We start from the raw sequence: 22,660 nt of genomic DNA, 5'->3' as shown, positions 1-22,660 counted from the left end.
CGCCTGAGGAGTCCCTTACTGGAGATCCAAATGGGGGACCATTTTACCCCCATAACATTTTACCCAAGAGGACGCCATCATCATTTGATCATACAATAAAGCTGCATGCCCTCGGAAAAAGTTATGGATGTAGTTTCCCCCTGCTTTCAGCCATTCGCAGTATCAGCACAGCAAGGCCATTGTGGTTGATGTTACAAGGCCAGATCAGTCAATCATCCAGACTGTTGCCCCTGCAACTACTGAAAAGGCTGTTGCCCCTCTTCAGGACCCACACATATAGAAACAAATCTGTGGGACAGCCATGGGCACCCACATGGCACTTTCCTACAACAAACTGTTCATGGTCCATATACAGGAGATCTTCCTAGACTCCCATAACAACAAACCCCTAGTATGGTTCATGTTCATTGATGATATCTTCATGATCTGGACTCATGGCAAGGACACCCTATCTTCATTCCTTCATACCCTCAACAACATCTCTCCCATCCACTTCACATGGTTCTCTTCAACCTAGTGAGCCACCTTGTTAGATGTTGACTTCCTCCTCTCTGATGACACCATGTGCACCTCTGTCCACACTGAATCCGCCAACCACCAACAGTACCTGCATTTCACACCAAAAAATCCTCCAATATGGGCCTGGCCACCTGGGTACGGTGTATTTGCAATTACTTGAACTCCCTTGCTCAGTATGGTGACGCATCCAACAAGGCCTTCACACACAGCAAACAAATTGCCCATGCCATTTCCAGTGCTTCTACCACCTCCAAGAACCAGCCACAAAGAAGTGCCACCTTCATCACCCAGTACCACTCTGGACTGGAACAACTGAACCAAATCCTTTGCCAGGGCTTTGATTACCAATCATCGTGCTCTGAAATGAGGGACATCCTACTCGAGATCCTTTCCACCCCTCCTAAAGTGGCGTTCCATCACCCACCTGGCCTCCACATCCTAATCCATCCCTGTGCCACTCCCAATCCCAACCCTTTGCCACAAGGATCATATCCCTGTGCAAGACACAGGTGTAAGATCTGCCCAGTCCACTCATTCAGCACTTCCCATTCCAGTCCTGTCACAGGTTTATCCTAGCTCATTAGTGTCCCGGTCACTTGTGAAAGCAGTCATGTCATTTACCATCTCTGCTGCAATCATTGCACAGCTTTTTATATTGGTATGACTAGCAACCAGTTGTACATCAGGATGAATGACTCCTCTCAACTGTGGTGAGCAAAGTAGACCATCCTGTGGTGCAACATGCAGCTGAACGTAACATGTTTGATTTCAATGGCTGCATCACTACGTGTGCCATCTGGGTCCTTCCCTTCACCACCAGCTTTTCTGAACTGTGAAGATGGGAGTTATCCTTACATCAAATTCTCTGCTCCTGTAATTATCCCAGCCTCAACCTATGGTAACATACTGTTCCCACCCCCTCTGTCCTATCATCTCCTCCCCATTCTCAACTCCATCCTCTTTTTTTACCCACCTCTGACAATGCACCCACCTGTCTTGTCCCATTCCTCTCCTTTTTTCCCCACGTCTCTGCTCCACAACCTCCTGACACTGTGTCTCTTGGGATTCTTGTACCTGCACACTCTGTCAGACAGAGTTCGTCTCTCCCTTAGTCTTGCACTACTATCCTTTCCCCTCTCCTGCCCCATCCAGACTGCTGCTTGCATCCCACATGATAGTTGCATTCCAGCCTGAGCTGCCAGAGTTGGCAGTCATGTATATATGAGGTGTGCTTCCTTGTGTACATGAATGGCAAGTGTTTCTCTTTTTTTATGATGAAGGCTGTGGCCAAAAGCTTTACGTGAATGTCTTTTAATTGCACCTAACAGCAACTTAATGTGTCTTCTTTATGGTAGGTAGCAATCTTTCTATTGCCATATTGTTGACGTGCCATCATTTGGGGGACATGTAAATCATCAACAACAAAAGATAAGTCTAAAAACATTGTGACACCTTCAACATAATACACATTTACTACCCACTGATGTAAAATATTTTAAAGTGGTGTCCTATGACAAAATATATTGTTCTTGTGTCATATAAGACAGAATTACTTGTCAATATTTTTGTTCATGAGGCAAAATTTTGTAATACTGCCAGTAGACATATATAAAACTACTTGAAGCTATCCTAGGTTTTGGAACCATTAGTGATTCCTTGGGGATGAAAGAGGGATAGGTTAAGAAAGGTTATATATGAAGGGCAGGTCACTCAAACCCCAGAATGAGAGGAAAGCACCAATTGTGAGGGTGACAGAAGACTCAAAACAAGTGAGTCCCATACATCTTGGCCTTGAGGTCTGAATCACCTGCCCTTCCTTTCTAAACTTCCATAATGTGTACATCTTTCCTCTGTTAGGAAGGAACTAATAGTTCCAAAATGTTGGGTAGTCTCAAGTATGTTTATTTGTGCCCATTGACAGCTCTCAAAAATTTTGCCTCTCAAAGAAATTCTGTTTCACAATTTTGTAAGCTTGGCAAGTGAACTTTCTTTGATAAATCTTTTACTTTCTTTTAAACAGAAACTGAAGGATGTGAAAGTTGGTCCAGATAATGTTGAACACCAGACTCCATCTCAGAGAAGAATAAGGAAATTACTATGGTTTATTTCAATCTCAAGAAATGCCATTACAGTTCTTATTTGTTCCTTTGTAGCATATGGTCTCAGTGCCCATGGTTTAACACCTTTCAGATTGTCACGTAAGTTCCACTTTCAATTTACAAGGAGAGGAGAACTTTCAGTGTGCAATATTTTTTTGTGAACAGCATTAACAGAGCATGAATGTAATGATTGCTTCATTCTAATAGTACAACAACACCAAAAGATTTGGCATATCTACAACTTGAGAAACATTACATACCAACTCTGATAGTTTACATAGAGGAGTTAGAAATTTACCTGTATTTCTGAATTAATCTGCTGTTTATTATAGACTAAATGGAAATTATATATGTAAAAAATGTAAATTAATTGACTTGATATCTTATGTGACATGTAGTTGACCTTACCTTAGTCAAACACTGACCTCCCTCTACAGTTTTTACCCCTCACACTCTTCTCCATTATCAAACTGATGTCGACTTGGTACCTCAAGATGTGTTCTATTAACCAGTTCTTTCTTTTTGTTAAGGCATACCATAAATTAATCTGCCATGAAGTTTTTGCTTCTATTCTTCCCAGTTAAATTCATTAGTTACGTGATTTAAGCATCAAATCTGCAGCATTCTTCTGTATTACCACACTTCAAAAGCTTTTATACTCTTCTTGTCTGAACTGTTTATCATAGCAGTTTCACTTCCATACTATGCTGTATTCCAGACAAATACTTTCAGAAAGGACTTCCTAACACTTAAATTTACATTCAACTTTAAAAGTTTTATCTTTTTCATAAATGCTTTTCTTGCTGTTACCAGTTTGTATTTCATGTCCTATCCACTTCAGCCATCATCAGTTATTTTGATGCCCATTTAGCAAACCCACTACTTTTAGTGACCCATTTCTTAATCTAGTTCCCTCAACATCACCCGATTTAATTTGACTGCGTTGAATCATCATATTTTTACTTTTGTTCATATTAATGCTATAATCTCTTTTCAAGAAGCTAACCATTCCATCCCAATTTTCTCAAAGTCTTTTATTATATCCGAAAAATTACAGTGTCATCATCAAACCTTTTTTTTCTGTCCTTGAAATTTAATTTCTCTTCCAAATTTTTTCCTTGGTTTCTTTTACTGCTTGCTTATGTACAGATTGAATAACATTGGTGATAGGCTACAATCCTGTCACACTCCCCACTGAACTGCTGTTTTCCTTTCATATTCTTCAACTTTTATAAATGCAGTCTGGTTTTTACACAAGGTGCAGAACACCTTTTGCACCTGATATTTTATCTCTTCTGCCTTTAGAATGCAAAAGAGAGTATTCCAGTCAATATTGTCAAAAACTATCTGCACATGCTATAATGTAAGTTTCTCTTTCTTCAGTGTACCTTCTTATATAACAGCTTCAAATTGAAAATCATATGTGATAAAAAATAAGACAAAAGGGCAGAGGGCAGAATAAGAGCAAGGGGGACGAGAGTGGTAGCCAGACTGGCAGAGTGTCTGTAATAAGTGCCAGAAGGAAACAGCAGAGAGAAATCGCCTATACTTTGATTAAAATAACTTTGCGATTGACATCTCAACTGACAACTGTTTATTATAACAACAAAAGTACTGGAAAAGATTAAATGAAATTTTGCTCTCTGAACCAACACATAGCATTAAAAAAAGGCCTGAGAATTGTTCTTGAGCTATTTGAATTTGCCCCAATATTCCAATTTTGAAGATTTTACCCAAGACATAAGATGTGAGATTTTTAAAGCCAAATGTAGGAATTCCTGTTTATTACCCATAAAAGCAAATAGTGACAGCCGCAATGTGGATTGTTTTCTGTATATGTCCTCACTTATATCTATATCCAGCAAACCTCCTTACAGCCTATGGAAGAGGATTGTTCTGGTACCACCATCATTTCATCCCTTTGTTCCACAATTCTGCACTGATCTGCGGCAAAGAGAAGTGGAAGAAAAGAAGATTATTTGTGATGTTGTGGTGCACAAGACTGGTGATGAACTACATGAAAAGCGATAATAATAAAGACCTAAAAAAATTTTAATTTTAATTATTATGATAATAATATAAGATAACGATTTTCTTGAGGAATTTGTGGTTCATCTCTGTAATTCAGTTAGAAGCTGTGTCTCCCCAATAAAGATCTCCATTCTGTGACTAACAGATACTATATATAAAAAAAAGACAACTTGCATTCATCCATAAACCTTTGATTATTGTTTTTTTATGTCTTCTAACTGCTTTAATGTGGCCTGCTATGAATTTCTCTCTCGTGCCAACCTCTTCATTTCAGAGCAGCAATTGTTTACTTGATATTTTCTAATCTTTGTGCTGTCCTACAGTTCTTACCCTATATGATTCCCTCAAGTGACATGGGCAGTATTCCGTGATGTCCTAACACATACCTTATCATCCTATCTTGTAGTCAACATTTTTCAGGTGTTCATGTCCTTACCATTTCCGCAGAGAATCTCCTCATTTCTTATCTTATCAGGCCACCTAACCTTCAACATCCTTCAGTATTACTACATTTCAGATGCTTCATATCTCTTATTTTCCAATTTCACCACAACCTATGATTCTCTTTTATAGAATGCTGTGCTCCAAATATACATTCTCAATAATGCCTTCTTGAGATTACAGTTCATGTTCGATACTAGCAGACATCTTTTGGCCAGGAATGCTCTCATTTCCTGTTCTAGTCTGCTTTTTATTCCTGCTTCCCCAATCTGTCAGGAGTTATTTTGCTTCTGAGATAACAGAATTCCTTCACTTAATCTACTTGTGGCCCCTAGTTTTAAAGTTGCATCAGCACTAATTTCTTTTCTGCTACTGCTCATTATTTTTGCCTTTTTTCAGTTTACTCTCATGATGACTCAAGTGAGGAATAGTAACAATACCCCAGGTGTTAACCAGTCCAACCAACAGATGGGAACCAGGAACTGACGAACCTGGGCCTACATCATAACAGAGAAAGTCAGTTCTGTGACAAACTTCCACACAAAACTTCTACATTTCTTGGAACCTTTGACATAAAAACACTGATCCAACCAGGAAAACTACACAGCCTAACATTACAGTATGATAAACAAAAGATAATGATACTAGCCCTGCAGGAAGCGTGCATAACAGATGAAGACACACTGGATAAGGAAAACTACCTTATTTTCAAGAGAAAGGCAGAAAAACAAATTGCTGATGGGGCCCCTCTTTTGGTCTGGGCCTTCATGGTACAGAAGAAGATAGTCAGTTCAATCAGAGAAGTGACCCCATCAACAGCAGGCTAACAACAGTGCGCTTACAATGCACTAACAAGAAATAGACTATGATCAACGTACACACCTCCATAACTGTAGATAAAAAAGACCCCAAAGCAACAGAGAAATTCTGGATAACATTAGTCAGTGATGGCTAAGATCTCCAAATAGGACAGAAAAAATTTTCTGTTTGATTTCAATGCCCAAATCAGTAGAGAAAAAAGTCACTACATAATTGTGGAAAAGTTTCCCATGTGGTGGCAGTCTTGTCATGCTTCCTTTGGTGATTCCTGCACGTTCCACCAGACAGTGCTCTTCTCCTCCTCCCCCCCTCACCCCCACCCCCCCCCCCACCCCAACCCCCACCCCATACCCAGCTATTCCTTCCCCTCGCTCGCCCTCTCCAGGTTGCTGTTTCTGTTCAAATTTACAAATGCATTCCAATCCAAACAGCCAGAGGTGGTGGTCATTTGTGGGTGAATTGTGCTTTCTTGTGTGTTTCCTTTTCTGAATAAAAGTTTGGCCAAAAGCTAAATGTGTAACAGTCTTTTTTTGTGCCTTTCTGTAGCTCAATGTTTCATCTTTGTGGTGAGCAGCAATCTCTCCGTTTGCTCATATATTTGTTAGTTGTTTTTTGCTATTTGTAAAAGTAAACTTGATGCAAAATACTCATAAAAAAGACACTGTTTTCTGTACATTCATTTTGTTTGCAGTTTTTTGCATATGTGAAGCAAATATATTGTTATTAAATCTATGTAAGTGATGAAGGTAATAGATGTTTTACGTGCTACATTGTTATATTTTCATATTATGTCTGCTAACTTTATGTATATACACACATTAATGGATTTTATACTTCACATATCATTATAATCAAGGGCACCCATACCTGGCAGCAAGCCAACCCCTCCCCCCTCCCCAGCTCCCAAGGAATGGAAAAAATATGGTTTAGTCAGCTGGTTTTCTTTCAAGAAAGTAATTTTAAAATTGCTATTACACAGGTTTTTACCAGAGTTGGAACTGGAACTTTTTATGGCTACTTAAAAGTCACCATTCTTCTTCCAAAATATTAAAAATTCTCCATAATTCCAGGTCAGCCCCCACCCCCCTCTTACAAACTGTTGTATGAGCACCCTTGATCAAAATTACATTAAAAAAATTTTAAAAAATATATTACACTATGGTAAGTCCAGCATAGAATAATACAGTATAGAAAGGATAGATTGCTACTCACCACATAGAGGAGGCATTAAGTAACAATCAGACACTGAAAAAGACAGCAATCGTTGTGCAATTTATTCTTTCAAAAAAATATATTAATATACATAAACAATTTTAATGGCAAGTAACTTGATGTGTAAATAAACATTCAGAGTTTTATGTTTCACATGCCATTGTAATTACTTAAGAATGTAAACAAATATATTCACATACAAATAGAATTGTGAAACTGGTCACTTCAATACTTAGCTTCAGATGGAGGTTTGTTTCACCTTGCCCTCCTTATAGATGAGTCGCCCTCATCCTATTGTCTGAGTGACAACCACTTCCATTCTAAATCTATCCCAGTTTCCACCCTGAGGAAGAAACTAGTAGTTCCAAAAGCTATGATAGTTTCTTGTACTTTTATATATATATCTGTCAGCAACATTAAGACTTACACCTCCTGAAGGTAAGTTTTGACCAGCCCTTTCATATAATAAATTTTTAGTTCATTTATATAGTTATTCTTTATACAGAATTAAAACTTTTATTTTTACTGTTTGCATCAGATTTTCAACTTCTTAATATCATGATATTAAATTTATTTTTCAGCTATTGTTCAGTATTATGAGGAAGCTAAAATTAGAAACACAAACAAACTAACATGTAACTGTTATCACTCACATTCTTCAATTTTCTTTAGGTAAAGTAGCACCTGGTCTTCCTCCATTTGGACTACCACCATTTTCTACAGTGTACAATAACCAGACAATAGGCTTTGTGGAGATGTGTAAGGAACTTGGCTCTGCTACAATTTTTGTTCCTGTGGTAGCAGTTCTTGCAAATGTGGCAATAGCTAAAGCTTTCTGTAAGTGTAAATACTTATAATATCTTAAATATTTCATGCTGTAAAACGCCTCTGAAACACAGTGATAGTTGTGTGAAGTAGGCACAGTTAATTTGTTAAATAAATAAACTTTTCACAGAACATGTTAATAAAGAAGCTAATCTGTTATATACAAAAAATTGTTTAACCTAAAAAGGGCTACAATTTAAGACAGGAACTAAAGGGAAAGCAAAATTATGGATTAACACTGGGATAAAGGTAATGAAAACTGCGAGAAAGAGAAATAGCATTCCTGGTATTACTGACAACCATGGTGGTTGGAACCAGATGGATGTTTTCAAATGTTATCTACCAGTTAATAGAGTTTGCATTATTTTACCAGTATTGATAACATTATACAATGTAGAATTCGTAGAACATTGATAGGAGAATCAGTTGTCAAAAATGGAATTAGATGACATAATGGGAATCAAGTTTCAGAAGCATGAATATTTTTCAAAAATAAAGAAGTTTTCTTTAAAACAACTCTGATCACAAGGTTTTCACCATGTAATTTACTAAGCCAGACACATAGATAAATCTAATTTATTCAGGTTGGAATATTAACAATATAAGGAAATGATAGATCTACTCACCATAAAGATGACACACTGAGTTGCAGGCAGGCACAATGAAAAGACATTTACACATTAGCCATGGCCAAAAGCATATGTGTAAGCATCTTTTTGTTGTGCCTGTCTGCAACTCAACATATTATCTTTGTGGTGAGTAGTAGTCTATCTTTTCCTTACATTTTAAATCTCAATCAGTCACATTAATTTGTTAGTGGAGTACGTTTCATAACAAACTAGTAATTAACAACCACTTTTTTGTTTAATACTATGTGTTTATGCCTTGGGCAGATGGAGGGAATATTTTGAAGAGTTGCTCAATGTAGGTTAAAATACAATCAGTAATGTTTCAGATTTCAATGTACAATGGGATAGGAATGATGATGGAAATAAGATCACATTTGAGGAAATGGAGAAAATGGTCAACAGATTGCAGTGCAATAAAGCGGCTGGGGTGGATGAAATTAAGTCGGAACTCACCAAATACATTGGAATGTCAGGTCTTAAATGGCTACACAGGATTATTGAAATGGCATGGGAGCCAGGACAGGTTCCATCAGACTGGACGAAAGCAGTAATCACACAATGGAAACAGAAAAGATTGTAACAACTACAGAGGTATCTCTTTAATCAGCGTTGTGGGTAAAATCTTCTCAGTTATTGTTGAAAGGAAAGTGCGAGTATTAGTTGAGGACAAATTGGATGAAAATCAGTGTTGGTTTAGGCCTCTTAGAGGTTGTCAGGACCAGATCTTTAGCTTACGGCAAATAATGGAGAAGTGTTACGAGTGGAACAGGGAATTGCATCTGTGCTTTATAGATCTAGAAAAGGCATATGACCGGTTTCCTATTAGGAAGTTATTGTCTGTTCTACGAGAGTATGGAATAGGATGCAAACTTTTGCAAGCAATTAAAGGTCGTTACATAGATAGTCAGGCAGCAGCTAGAGTTGACGGTAAATTGAGTTCATGGTTCGGAGTAGTTTCAGGGGTAAGACAAGGCTGCAACATGTCTCCACTGTTGTTCATATTATTTATGGATAATATGTTGCAAACAATAGTCTGGCTGGGTGAGATTAAGATATGTGAACACAAAATAAGCAGTCTCGCATATGCGGATGATTTAGTTGTGATGGTAGATTCGATTGATAGTTTGCAAAGTAATATTTCAGAGCTAGATCAGAAATGTAAGGTCTATGGTATGAAGATTGTTGTTGTTGTTGTGGTCTTCAGTCCTGAGAATGGTTTGATGCAGCTCTCCATGCTACTCTATCCTGTGCAAGCTTCTTCATCTCCCAGTACCTACTGCAGCCTACATCCTTCTGAATCTGCTTAGTGTATTCATCTCTTGGTCTCCCTCTACGATTTTTACCCTCCACGCTGCCCTCCAATACTAAATTGGTGATCCCTTGATGTCTCAGAAAATGTCCTACCAGCCGATCCTTTCTTCTAGTCAAGTTGTGCCACAAGCTCCTCTTCTCCCCAATTCTATTCAATACCTCCTCATTAGTTATATGATCTACCCATCTAATCTTCAGCATTCTTCTGTAGCACCACATTTCGAAAGCTTCTATTCTCTTCTTGTCTAAACTATTTATTGTCCACGTTTCACTTCCATACATGGCTACACTCCATACAAATACTTTCAGGAACGACTTCCTGACATTTAAATCTATACTCGATGTTACCAAATTTTTCTTCTTCAGAAACGCTTTCCTTGCCATTGCCAGTCTACATTATATATCCTCTCTACTTCGACCATCATCAGTTATTTTGCTCCCCAAACAGCAAAATTCTTTTACTACTTTAAATGTCTCATTTACTAATCTAATACCCTCATCATCACCCGACTTAATTCGACTACATTCCATTATCCTTGTTTTGCTTTTGTTGATGTTCATCTTATATCCTCCTTTCAAGACACTGTCCATTCTGTTCAACTGCTCTTCCAAGTCTTTTGCTGTCTCTGACAGAATTACAATGTCATCGGCAAACCTCAAAGTTTTTATTTCTTCTCCATGAATTTTAATACCTACTCTGAATTTTTATTTTGTTACCTTTACTGCTTGCTCAATATACAGATTGAATAACATCGGGGAGAGGCTACAACCCTGTCTCACTCCCTTCCCAACCACTGCCTCCCCTTCATGCCCCTCGACTCTTATAACTGCCATCTGGTTTCTGTACAAATTGTACATAGCCTTTCGCTCTCTGTATTTTACCCCTGCCACCTTTAGAATTTGAAAGAGAGTATTCCAGTCAACATTGTCAAAATCTTTCTCTAAGTCTACAAATGCTAGAAATGTAGGTTTGCCTTTCCTTAATCTTCCTTCTAAGGTAAATCGTAAGGTCAGTATTGCCTCTTTCCAACATTTCTACGGAATCCAAACTGATCTTCCCCGAGGTTGGCTTCTACCAGTTTTTCCATTCGTCTGTAAAGAATTCACGTTGGTATTTTGCAGCTGTGACTTATTAAGCTGATAGTTCAGTAATTTTCACATCTATCAACACCTTCTTTCTTTGGGATTGGAATTATTATATTCTTCTTGAAGTCTGAGGGTATTTTGCCTGTCTCATACATCTTGCTCACCAGATGGTAGAGTTTTGTCAGGACTGGCTCTCCCAAGGCTGTCAGTAGTTCTAATGGAATATTGTCTACTCCCAGGGCCTTGTTTCGACTCAGGTCTTTCAGTGCTCTGTGAAACTCTTCACGCAGTATCCTATCTCCCATTTCATCTTCATCTACATCCTCTTCCATTTCCATAATATTGTCCTCAAGTGCATCGCCCTGTATAGGCCCTCTATATACTCCTTCCACCTTTCTGCTTTCCCTTCTTTGCTTAGAACTGGGTTCCCATCTGAGCTCTTGATATTCATACAAGCGGTTCTCTTTTCTCCAATGGTCTCTTTAATTTTCCTGTAGGCAGTATCTATCTTACCCCTAGTGAGATAAGCCTCTACATCCTTACATTTATCCCCTAGCCATCCCTGCTTAGCCATTTTGCACTTCCTGTCGATCTCATTTTTGAGACGTCTGTATTCCTTTTTGCCTGCTTCATGTACTGCATTTTTATATTTTCTCCTTTCATCAATTAAGTTCAATATTTCTTCTGTTACCCAAGGATTTTTACTAGCCCTCGTCTTTTTACCTACTTGATCCTCTGCTGCCTTCACTACTTCATCCCTCAGAGCTACCCATTCTTCTTCTACTGTACTTCTTTCCCCCATTCCTGTCAATTGTTCTCTTATGCTCTCCCTGAAACTCTGTACAACCTCTGGTTCTTTCAGTTTATCCACATCCCATCTCCTTAAATTCCCACCTTTTTGCAGTTTCCTCAGTTTGGAGATTAGCATCTCCAAAATGAAAGTAATGTCAGTGGGAAAGAGATATACACGGACTGAGTGCCAAATAGGAGGAACAAAGTTAGAACAGGTGGACGGTTTCAAGTACTTAGGACGCATATTCTCACAGGATGTCAACATAGTGAAAGAACTGGAAGCGAGGTGTAGCAAAGCTAATGCAGTGAGCGCTCAGCTACGATCTACTCTCTTCTGCAAGAAGGGAGTCAGTACCAAGACTAAGTTATCTGTGCACCGTTCAATCTTCCGACCAACTTTGTTGTATGGGAGCGAAAGCTGGGTGGATTCAGGTTACCCTATCAACAAGGTTGAGGTTACGGATATGAAAGTAGCTAGGATGATTGCAGGTACTAGTAGATGGGAACAATGGCAGGAGGGTGTCCACAATGAGGAAATCAAAGAAAAACTGGGAATGAACTCTATAGATGTAGCAGTCAGGGTGAACAGGCTTAGATGATGGGGTCATGTTACACACATGGGAGAAGCAAGGTTACCCAAGAGACTCATGGGTTCAGCAGTAGATGGTAGGAGGAGTCAGGGTAGACCAAGGAGAAGGTACATGGATTCAGTTAAGAATGATTTTGAAGTAATAGGCTTAACATCAGAAAAGGCACCAATGTTAGCACTGAATAGGGGATCATGGAGGACTTTTATAAGGGGGACTATGCTCCAGACTGAACGCTGAAAGGCATAAACTGTCTTAAATGTTGTCGTTGTTGTTGATGATGATGATTATGATGATGACTATGTGTTTTTAGTTAATAATGATGTCTTTATGCTCTAAGTATTTGTATGACGTCATTTGCATCACAAGCCTGTACTTGTTGCCTCTGTCAAAGTTGTGGTATTGTTGTGATGGAGTACTTCATTATTGAACTTCATCTTTGTATTTAATTGCATTTCAGCAACTGGTGCACCACTTGATGCAACGCAGGAAATGTTTACACTGGGATTGTGCAACATTGCTGGCTCATTTGTAAAGTCTATGCCAGCATGTGGTGCATTCACAAGAAGTGCTGTCAGCAATGCCAGTGGTGCACGAACACCTCTTGTAGGTTTATATTCAGGTGAGCTACTTACACATTCTCTGTAAATATTTTGAGATTTAAACATGGCTACATTATGTTACAAATGTTAAATTATTGCTATTTTGCAAGGTCTCAACCTTTCAGTTATAGCACAAAGTAAATATGGCTATCATTTGCATTTGCATTCGTATCCTTACGGCACCTGGTATCAATCTGGTCATGTAAGCTTAGGCAAGGCAAGGCAAGGCAACCTTCACTCAGGCTTGTCTTATAATAGAAATAAATGGCTCTGAGCACTATGGGACTTAACATCTATGGTCATCAGTCCCCTAGACCTTAGAACTACTTAAACCTAACTAACCTAAGGACAGCACACAACACCCAGCCATCACGAGGCAGAGAAAATCCCTGACCCCGCCGGGAATCGAACCCGGGAACCCGGGCAATAGAAATAAACATTCCATGCGGGGTAAATATATATAAAAAACAAAGATGCTGTGACTTACCACACGAGAAAGTGCTGGTAGATAGACACAATAAAAAAACACACAAACACACACACAAATTTCAAGCTTTCGCAACCCAAGGTTGCTTCATCAGGAAAGAGGGAAGGAGAGGGAAAGACAAAAGGATGTGGGTTTAAGGGAGAGGGTAAGGAGTCATTCCAATCCCGGGAGTGGAAAGACTTACCTTAGGGGGAAAAAAAGACACGTATACACTCACACACACACACACAAGCAGACATATGTAAAGGCAAAGAGTTTGGGCAGAGATGTCAGTCAAGGCAGAGTACAGGGGCAAAGATGTTGTTGAATGACAAGTTCCCGTCTCCGGAGTTCTGATAGGTTAGTGTCAGTGGGAAGTATCCAGATTACCCGGACAGTGTAACACTGTGCCAAGAGGTGCTGGCCATGCACCAAGGCATGTTTAGCCACAGGGTGATCCTCATTACCAACAAACACTGTCTGCCTGTGTCCGTTCATGCGAATGGACAGTTTGTTGCTGGTCATTCCCACATAGAAGGCTTCACAGTGTAGGAAGGTCAGTTGGTAAATCACATGGGTGCTTTCACATGTGGCTCTGCCTTTGATCGTGTACAGGATTACAGGACTGGAGTAGGTGGTGGTGGGAGGGTGCATGGGACAGGTTTTACACCTGGGGTGGTTACAAGGGTAGGAGCCGGAGGGTAGGGAAGGTGGTTTGGGGATTTCATAGGGATGAACCAAGAGGTTCAACTCCTCAAATTAAGAAGATTTACTCATAAAAATTATGTTTAGGCACACCAATCATGTTATCAGCATCAGTAATTCAGAAAGTATGTTGCAAACAATAATGTTTTATCAATTTCAGCAAGCATAACAAAGGGACTTTTTTTAACTGTTGTATGCCATTCCAGAAATGAGATAAATAAAAGAAAAATTACCATATTGTCAGTAATGGAATAATGACATCTGGGTGGATCCAGCTCATTCTGTCACATCACCCCCATTGGGTTATATGGATAAATAATGAAAATATTTAACTGGATAATCCATTGTAAAAACAACAGTAGCTACTCACCAACATTTCACAATCTGTGTTTAAGACATACATTTTAAAATGAACTACCATGATGACATACAATAAACTTCTTACAATATGCCTAAATTTAAATAGTAAATGTAAAGCTGATCATTGTTCAACAATACATAATTACAAATTTTCAAGAAATGCAAATGTCAACATGTAAGTTACAAAATTTTACCAAGAATTAAATTTTTTTTTGGGAAAGTATTTTTACCAATTTTTGAAATAACTTTTAGATTCTCCACAGTGTTCCACATTAACCTTAAAATGTATTTTATACAACTATTGTCCACCCTGATAGCTGAGTGGTCAGCATGGCAGATTGCAGTCCTACAGGCCCGGGTTCGATTCCTGACTGGGTCGTAGATTTTCTCTGCTCAGGGACTGGGGGTTGTGTTGTCTTCACCATCATTTCATCCCCATCTGGCACGCAGGTCGCCCAATGTGGCATCGAATGTAATAAGACCTGCACCAAGGCGGCCGGACCTGCCCCGCAGGGGGCCTCCTGACTCATTTCCATTTATACAACTATCTAACAAAATTTCACTTTCCACCTGTTTACTCACTGCATCCTGAAATTCTGGAAAAAGGGGCTCCTATTTTTATTTCAACTCCCACCCAGCCTCTATTAGTTCTTTTTGAGGATCCTTTATGGTTCTTTATAGCACTGCACTTACATTTCTCAATGTCCATATTGGTGAATATAAGGAAAACAATGACCAAAGAAACATTTATCAGTAATCAATACACTAAATGTAAAATATACCTGAAATACAAAGTTCCTACTCCAGACAAATAGTAGTCATAATTTTAAAATCTTTAACAAAAATATCAAATTAATTAGATGGATGCTACCCCTGTGGTCCAACTGATTCTGAGACCAAAGTAGTACTTCATTTTCAACTTTCCATTACTTAAAGATTGCTGAATTTCTATTATTGATTTCTGTCAGGATTTTTCTCCAGTTTTGGTATTTAATGAAGTTCACAACATGACGGTTTTCCTAGTTCATTACTACTTCAAATCATTAATACAAAAAACATTAATTACACATATTTTATAAGAGGCAAGCTTATCAGTATCTTGAAAAAAAATTCTGCAGCAGTATGTTTCTAATGAACTTTCATATAATTTAAGATTTCACTGAGCATTTAAAATAATTTTATTTTATACTTTAATTACAATTATTATTGGAAACTATTAAATTGTTTTTAATCTCAGTGCCAAAACTTTTACACGGATTATCAGAGTACTACCTCAAACTGCATAGATGTTTTATAGAGCAAAATCAATACTTTTCATAGATAGTCATATTTTATTTCTTATGAAATTTTGTTGTGCCATCTAATTCTTTACTTACAATTTGTTAACTACTGGAGTGAATTCACAAAAATTAACTACTACAAAGACAGGATCCTTAACTGGTGTCCTAACCATCACTGCATTACAAGATTCTTCTCATATTTTTTATTGCTCACTTCATTATTACATCTTTACCACTTCATTACCTCATATTCTTCATCATATTTTGTCACTTCACTACTTCATTATTATTCCATTAAATACTTCATCATTACTATATTATTACTTTATTAAATCCCTGCTTTGCCTTGACAGATATGGGGATTAGTGATCAAAAGTTCATTGCAGCGATATTGACCACTGTAACAAACAAATTTATCAAAAGTAAATGCAAAATATATTTTTTTTTTTTTTTTAAAAAAAAAGACAGATAAAAATTTGCGTGACATCTCACTAAGAGACAGTCTCCACCCCCTCCCAACTAACCACGTAAGTGTACACCAGATGTGGTTTGAATTCAGAGAAATAGGCAGCTGCGAGATTCATACTGAATAAATTAACAAAAGATGGTATTGATCCCCCCCTCCCCCCATGGTACACAAAATAGGCCAGAACACTTTTGCACAAGGTATGGAAAAAGCATGCCAAATTTAAAAGAATGCAACATCTCCAAGATTGGCAATGTTTTACAGAAACTCAAAACTTTGTGTGGACTTCAATGTGAGATGCTTTTAACAGTTTACACAATGAAACTCTGTCTCAAAACCTGACAGAAAATCCAAAAAAGAAATCCAAAAAAGTTCTGCTCATATGTAATGTACAGCAGGGCCAAGACACAATCAACACTTCCGCTGTATGATACCAGAGGTAATGTTACTGATGCTGACAACTGAAGTGGAGCTATTAAACAAAGTTTTCTAAAATTCCTTCACCAAAGAAGACAAAGGCAGTATTCCAGAATTTGAATGAAGAGCAACAGTCAACATAGTAGCTTAGAACTAGATATCATTGGTGTACTGAAGCATCTTAAATCACTTAATAAATGCAAGTCTTTTGGTCCAGATAGCATACCAATCAGGTTCCTTTAAGAGTAAGCTGATACAAAAGCCCCTAATTAGCAATCATCCTTAATGAAAGATCCATACCAAAAGACATGAAAGTAGCACAAGTCACACAAATACTCAAGGAAGCAAATAGGAGTAATTCACTGAATTACAGACCTGTATCACTGATGTCGATTTGCAATAGAATTCAGTTTTGTGACTGTATTCATGATTTTTTGTCAGAAAGGTCACAGTACAACAGAAAACCATTGAGTAAATCAAAAGTGATATCCAGCATTCCCCAAGGAAATGTTGTAGGCTCTTTGCTGCTCTGTAACTATATGAATGATTTCGGAGACAATCTCAGCAGCCCTTTTCAGTTGTTTGCAGGTAGTGCTGTCATTTACCATCCACTTAAGTTATCAGAAGATCACAACCAATTGCAAAATGACTTATACATGATAGCTGAGTAAGGAAAAATGTGAGATCATCCACATGAATATGAAAAGAAATAAATTAAATTTGGGTATCAGTTCAACTAAATACTGTGAATTACAATATTATGAACAACTTAAATTGGAACAATCAAGTAGACAATGTTGTCTACTAAAGAGACTGTCTATAAAAATTCCTGGCAGATTAAAACTGTGTGTCAGACCGAGACTCGAACTCGGGACCTTTGGCTTTCGTGGGCACTTTGCTGTAGAGTGAAAATTTTAATCTAGAAACATCCCCCAGGCTGTGGCTAAGCCATGTCTTCGCAATATCCTGGAGTGCTGGTTCTGCAAGGTTTGCAGGAGAGCTTCTGTGAAGTTTGGAAGGTAGGAGACAAGGTACTGGCGGAATTAAAGCTGTGAGGACGGGGCGTGATTCATGCTTGGGTAGCTCAGTTGGTGGAGCACTTGCCTGTGAAAGGCAAAGGTCCCGAGTTCAAATCTTGGTCCAGCACACAGTTTTAATCTGCCAGGAAGTTTCATATCAGCGTACACTCCACTGTAGAGTGAAAATTTCATTCTAGAGACTGTCTATACTTTGCCTGTTCATTCTCTGCTAGAGTATTTCTGTGTAGTATGAGTTCCTTATCAAGTAGCATTGACAGAGGACACTGAAAAATTTCGAAGGAGGACAGGTCATTTTGTATTACTGTAAAATAAAGGAGAAGTGTCATAGATATGGTAAGCGAATTGGGTGGTTATTATTAAAACAAAGGCATTTTACATTGCTATGAGATCTTTTAATGAAATTCCATTCATCAGCCTTCTTCTCCGAATGTGAAATTAGTTTATTGTCACCAACTTACGTATGATCATTGTAGTAAAATAAGAGAAATCAGAGCTCTTACAGAAAGATTTAAGTGTTCATTTTTCCCATGTGCTGTTGGAGAATGGAACAGCAGATAAATAGTCTGACGATGGTTTGAAAAACTTAAGTGTGAGTGGTGGATTAGAGATGTAGATGTAGATGTTCACAAAAATGACTCTAAGAATTACACCCCAGAGAAGCCACAACATTATTACTGTCAAAACTTTACCTTCCTTCACATAACAGATAAAACACCTGTTAATTTGAATATTACTTCACTTCAGACAACATATTATTCTTTACTTGAGCCTGAAGGGCTATAGTGTGATAGCCTTTTCTCCTAATACATGTCACCACAGTCAACCCTTACTTCACTTCAACTCCCTATGCTTCGGTGTAAAGGTCAGCACTGTGACACATTTTTCTGAAAATACATACTCATACATAAAACTGAACCCATTCTTAATTTAAATTGAACAGATGACTTTAGCGACATTTCCATTTAGTCATCATTAATTAAAACTTCTAGGCTGAATTGCTGTGGCCCATATATAAAACTTCTTTTCCTTCCTAATGTTTCATTGTCTACTGTGGGCAACATCTTCTGAGGTGAGTCAGTGACTGGCTGCTAGGCTCTGGATGTCCCGTTTATATAGAGTGCTTAGATGGTGCCACCACTCATCACGTGCTTTCGACTTTAAAACTAATCTCTGGCTAGTGCCATCTCTCTCGATTACAGGTAATTGATTGTCACTTCGTTGGTACAAAGTCGACCGCCATATCTTGTCTAGTTTTATTGCATTGTATTGTACAGTATTGTTTTAAGCCTTCTTCTTTTTTATTAAAATTATTTTCTTGCTTATAGATCTCTATGGCTTCTCTATACATGCTGGTATAATAATATGAGGTCCTAGCTATCACGTTTGTCTCACTAAATTTTATTTCGTGATCACTGTCTTTGAAAACATGTTCCGCTACAGCTGATTTGTCAATTTGTCCCAATCTACAGTTCCTTTTGCATTCCGTTAGGTGGGTATTAACACTCCTTTTAGTTGTTCCAATATAAACCATGCCAAAGCTACACGGAATTTTATACACACCTGGGGCAGCTAAGGGGTGTTGTGCGTCTTTCACCGATCTTAAACTTTCACTAATTTTCTTGGTAGGTCAAAAGATTGTCTCCACTTGAAACTTGGCCAAAACTTTCCCATCTGTGATGTTATGAATAAATGGAAGAAAAACTTTTCCAGCCGACGGTTGTTGTTGTTGTTGTTGTGTATTTTCGGACGCTTTTCTTCTAGGGTGGAGTGCTCGATCTATTTCATTGTCATTGCCGCACTACAATCCCAGCATTGTGTGTCTAGGTGACACAGTGTTTTGTGTGTGTATGTGTGTGTGTGTGTGTGTGTGTGTGTGTGTGTGTGTGTGTGTATTTCTGCTCTGCATCATCAAAGGATTTCTTCCAAAAGCTAGCAAGTTTTCTTTCTCATTTACATGTACCTGTCAACAACTCAGTGTTAGTTTGTTAATTATAAAAATTATAAAATTTAAGCTTTCAGAACACTCTTGGTGGGCTCTGGAAATCCCAGTGTACATAAAAATTTTCCTCTCATAAAATATCACCTATCATTTACACCGTTACGAAGGAGTAAAGCTTGCTATTGTATCTTCACTTGCTGTTGTATCTTCGTACTGTATCATTTAATTTTGTGTCCTTTAATGTAGTATCCAAAATGAAATAAGTTTATATTTTAAAATTTTGTAATTTCTGTAATTTTTCAAGTATGAATAAGCGTTGCGCAATAAGCCACAGTCAGTCTGTGTCAGGTGGTCAACAAGTACATTTCTAAGTCAGTCATTTTCAGCTAGAACAGTCACTATGTTGTCAGTCAGTGAGTATTGTGTAATCAAAATGTAATGGTCAGTATCAGTCAGTCAGTGTCCAGGAGTAAATATTTAAAGTTACATTCAAAGCAACTTGTTAATGTTTGCTAGGCTAATAACAGCCTACTTAGCTTACTCACCCATGGTGATGTATTGAAATAGGCCATACAATGCAGGCTGATCATCTAAAATGTTTATCAACAATAAATACGAATTAAGTGAAAATTAATATAATCTGGGTCATGTACAACCACTTGACAGTTGTACAAAATTCTAACAATCATCAAGAACAACGGGGGCCAGAAGAAGAAATTCAACAAGACTTAAGAGGCATGTACAACAGTAGAGCCACATCAAACCAGTCAGAAGAAAGATGACAAAAAAATGTAAACATTTATTCTGCAGGTCAAAATCTTGCTCATTTCTCTTTAGAGCAGTTGTTCTAGTCTGCAGCTAGATTTATACCAGCACTTTTGCAAATATCTCTGATGTTCATGGAACATAGAGTATTTTAATGCATCCTATAAAGAATTAAAGCTTCTGACATTGTTGCAGGAATAAAATAGAAGGAGCAAAATGTTATGTATAATTTTCACAGTATGGTTATAAGAGTTGAAGGATGTGAAATGGAAGTAGTAGTGGAGGAGGGAGTGAAACATATATTCAATCCATATGCTGAACAAACAGTAAAGAAAACCAAGGAAAATTTTGTCACAAATGGAATGGATAATATCTTGAAAAGAGTTTAAAAGATATACATAACTAGAAGAGAAATGAAAGTAATGGAGTGTAAAACAATTAATTCAGGTAATGCTGAGGAAATTAGATTAAGAAATGAGATTTTAAAAATACTGTAGTTGATGATGTTTGCTAATCAGGTAGCAAAGTAACTGACAATAGCTGAAGTTAGAAAGGATATAAAATGCAGACTGGCAATAGTAAGAAAAACATTTCTGAAAAAGATGACTTTGTTAATATCTAATATAAATTTCAGTGTTAAGAAGTGTTATCTAAAGGTATTTGTCTAGAGTGTAGCTTTGAATGATGATACACAGAATAGAAGCTTTGGAAGCATGTTGTTACAGAAGAATGCTGAAGATAAGATGGTTAGATTGAATATCTAATAAGACAGTACCAAGTTATAGTGGGTGAAAATAAATTTACGGCACAGCTTGACTAAAAAAATGGATCGGTTGATAGGACACACCCTGAGTCAATGAGGAATTGTCATTCTGGCAACAGAAGAAAGTTTGGGTTTCAAAACTGTAAAGACCAAGACTTGACAACTGTAGGTATGTTCAGATGGATGTAGGTTGCAGTAGTTATGCAGGAGAAAAGCTGCATCAAACCACTTTTTGAACTGAAGCTCACAACAATGAATGCATAAGATGAGATATAATAGTGGTAAGAGGAAATTGTTCTGGGGATCTAAAAACTGATATCCAGCATTGATTCCACACGTAACTGAAAAGAAGTCTACATCCAATCTTGAACAGTGTCTGTAAATCATATAGCATGCCAAGTTCTCATATTTCATGACAGTAAATGACACACTACAATTATTTTTTTGGTGCTTTAGTTTAGTTTATATTGCTTTGAGGTAGCCTATATACTAAAGTTGATGACTCGAAACTTATGTGTGCATAATGTAAGTTTATGATGAGCTTGTCAGTCTTCTGTGTTCACTAGTAAAAACTGTGAGCATTTATTTATCTAATTATTTATTTGACCTTATAAATCTGTTTTTCATACATATATATCATACCCTAGGTATTGGTCTTTTTACCTGTTGGTTTTACAATTTACAGATAAATATCATTTAATTTTTTACAATAATTGAATCCATATAATGAATATCTACAAAGTTGTATACACACCATATATTTACCACTTATTTCTACAATTGAAAGTATGAATTACGTGTTTTCATGCATGAGGTACTGAGAAGTTTAGTGAAGGCAGTTTTTCAGTAGGTAGGACATCAACGATTTTTTTTAAATGTCTGCAGTTCAGAAAGAGATTTTATGTGTTTGTGTAATAAGTTGTATTATTTTGTTCCTGTATGATACACAACTTTTCCACATAATATAGTGTTGCAAAGACTAGTATGTATGTTACTGTTTTACCTGGTACTGTAATCATGGGCAATTTTGTTTTGAGTAAAAAAGTTTTCTTTCCTAATAGCCTATACTTTTTTGACAAGCAGCACTACTTTCAATAATTAGATTTAGGAAAGAGGTAAGACTTAGAGACCTTTAAAGAAACGATTGTGTGGTTTTCTGCTGCTTGCTTGTTTCAATATTCTTACAATTGCCTTTCGTTTCCCAAAAACTGTTTTGGCCTGATGTACATTTTGCCAGAAAATGATATTGCACCTCAGTCCTGAAAGCTCATGAGCAATGTATATGGCCCTAATTATTTTAGCAATAGTGTCAGTGCAAAGAATTCTTACATAGCTTGTTTCTGCTAGTTTTGAATTTAGGGATGCAATATGAGAACTCCATTTAAGATTTCTGTGAATATGAATCCCAAGAACTTTAGTTTCAGGAGCAGTACTAATGTTTTGTTTATCCATACATAATACTGGTTGTGCTGCATTTTTGTTTTGATTTCTATGGAAATTCATGAA

At 37.5% G+C, this 22,660-nt stretch overlaps 1 protein-coding gene across 2 annotated transcripts in view; it reads left to right on the top strand.

Annotated features, from left to right (window-relative positions):
- Window positions 1–22,660, top strand: part of LOC124596020 (sodium-independent sulfate anion transporter) — a 109,155-nt gene that overhangs the window by 67,155 nt on the left and 19,340 nt on the right. For both annotated transcript variants that reach the window (XM_047134977.1, XM_047134978.1), the window contains exons 5-7: window positions 2,540–2,717; window positions 7,794–7,958; window positions 12,812–12,973. In XM_047134977.1, the coding sequence (XP_046990933.1) occupies window positions 2,540–2,717; window positions 7,794–7,958; window positions 12,812–12,973 (505 nt within the window). The remainder of the gene's footprint in view (window positions 1–2,539; window positions 2,718–7,793; window positions 7,959–12,811; window positions 12,974–22,660) is intronic.

Source organism: Schistocerca americana, chromosome 2 (genome assembly GCF_021461395.2).
Source record: "Schistocerca americana isolate TAMUIC-IGC-003095 chromosome 2, iqSchAmer2.1, whole genome shotgun sequence".
Lineage (NCBI taxonomy): Eukaryota > Metazoa > Arthropoda > Insecta > Orthoptera > Acrididae > Schistocerca > Schistocerca americana.
Note: the sequence above shows the minus strand (reverse complement) of the source record. Positions and strands in the feature narration are given on the sequence as shown.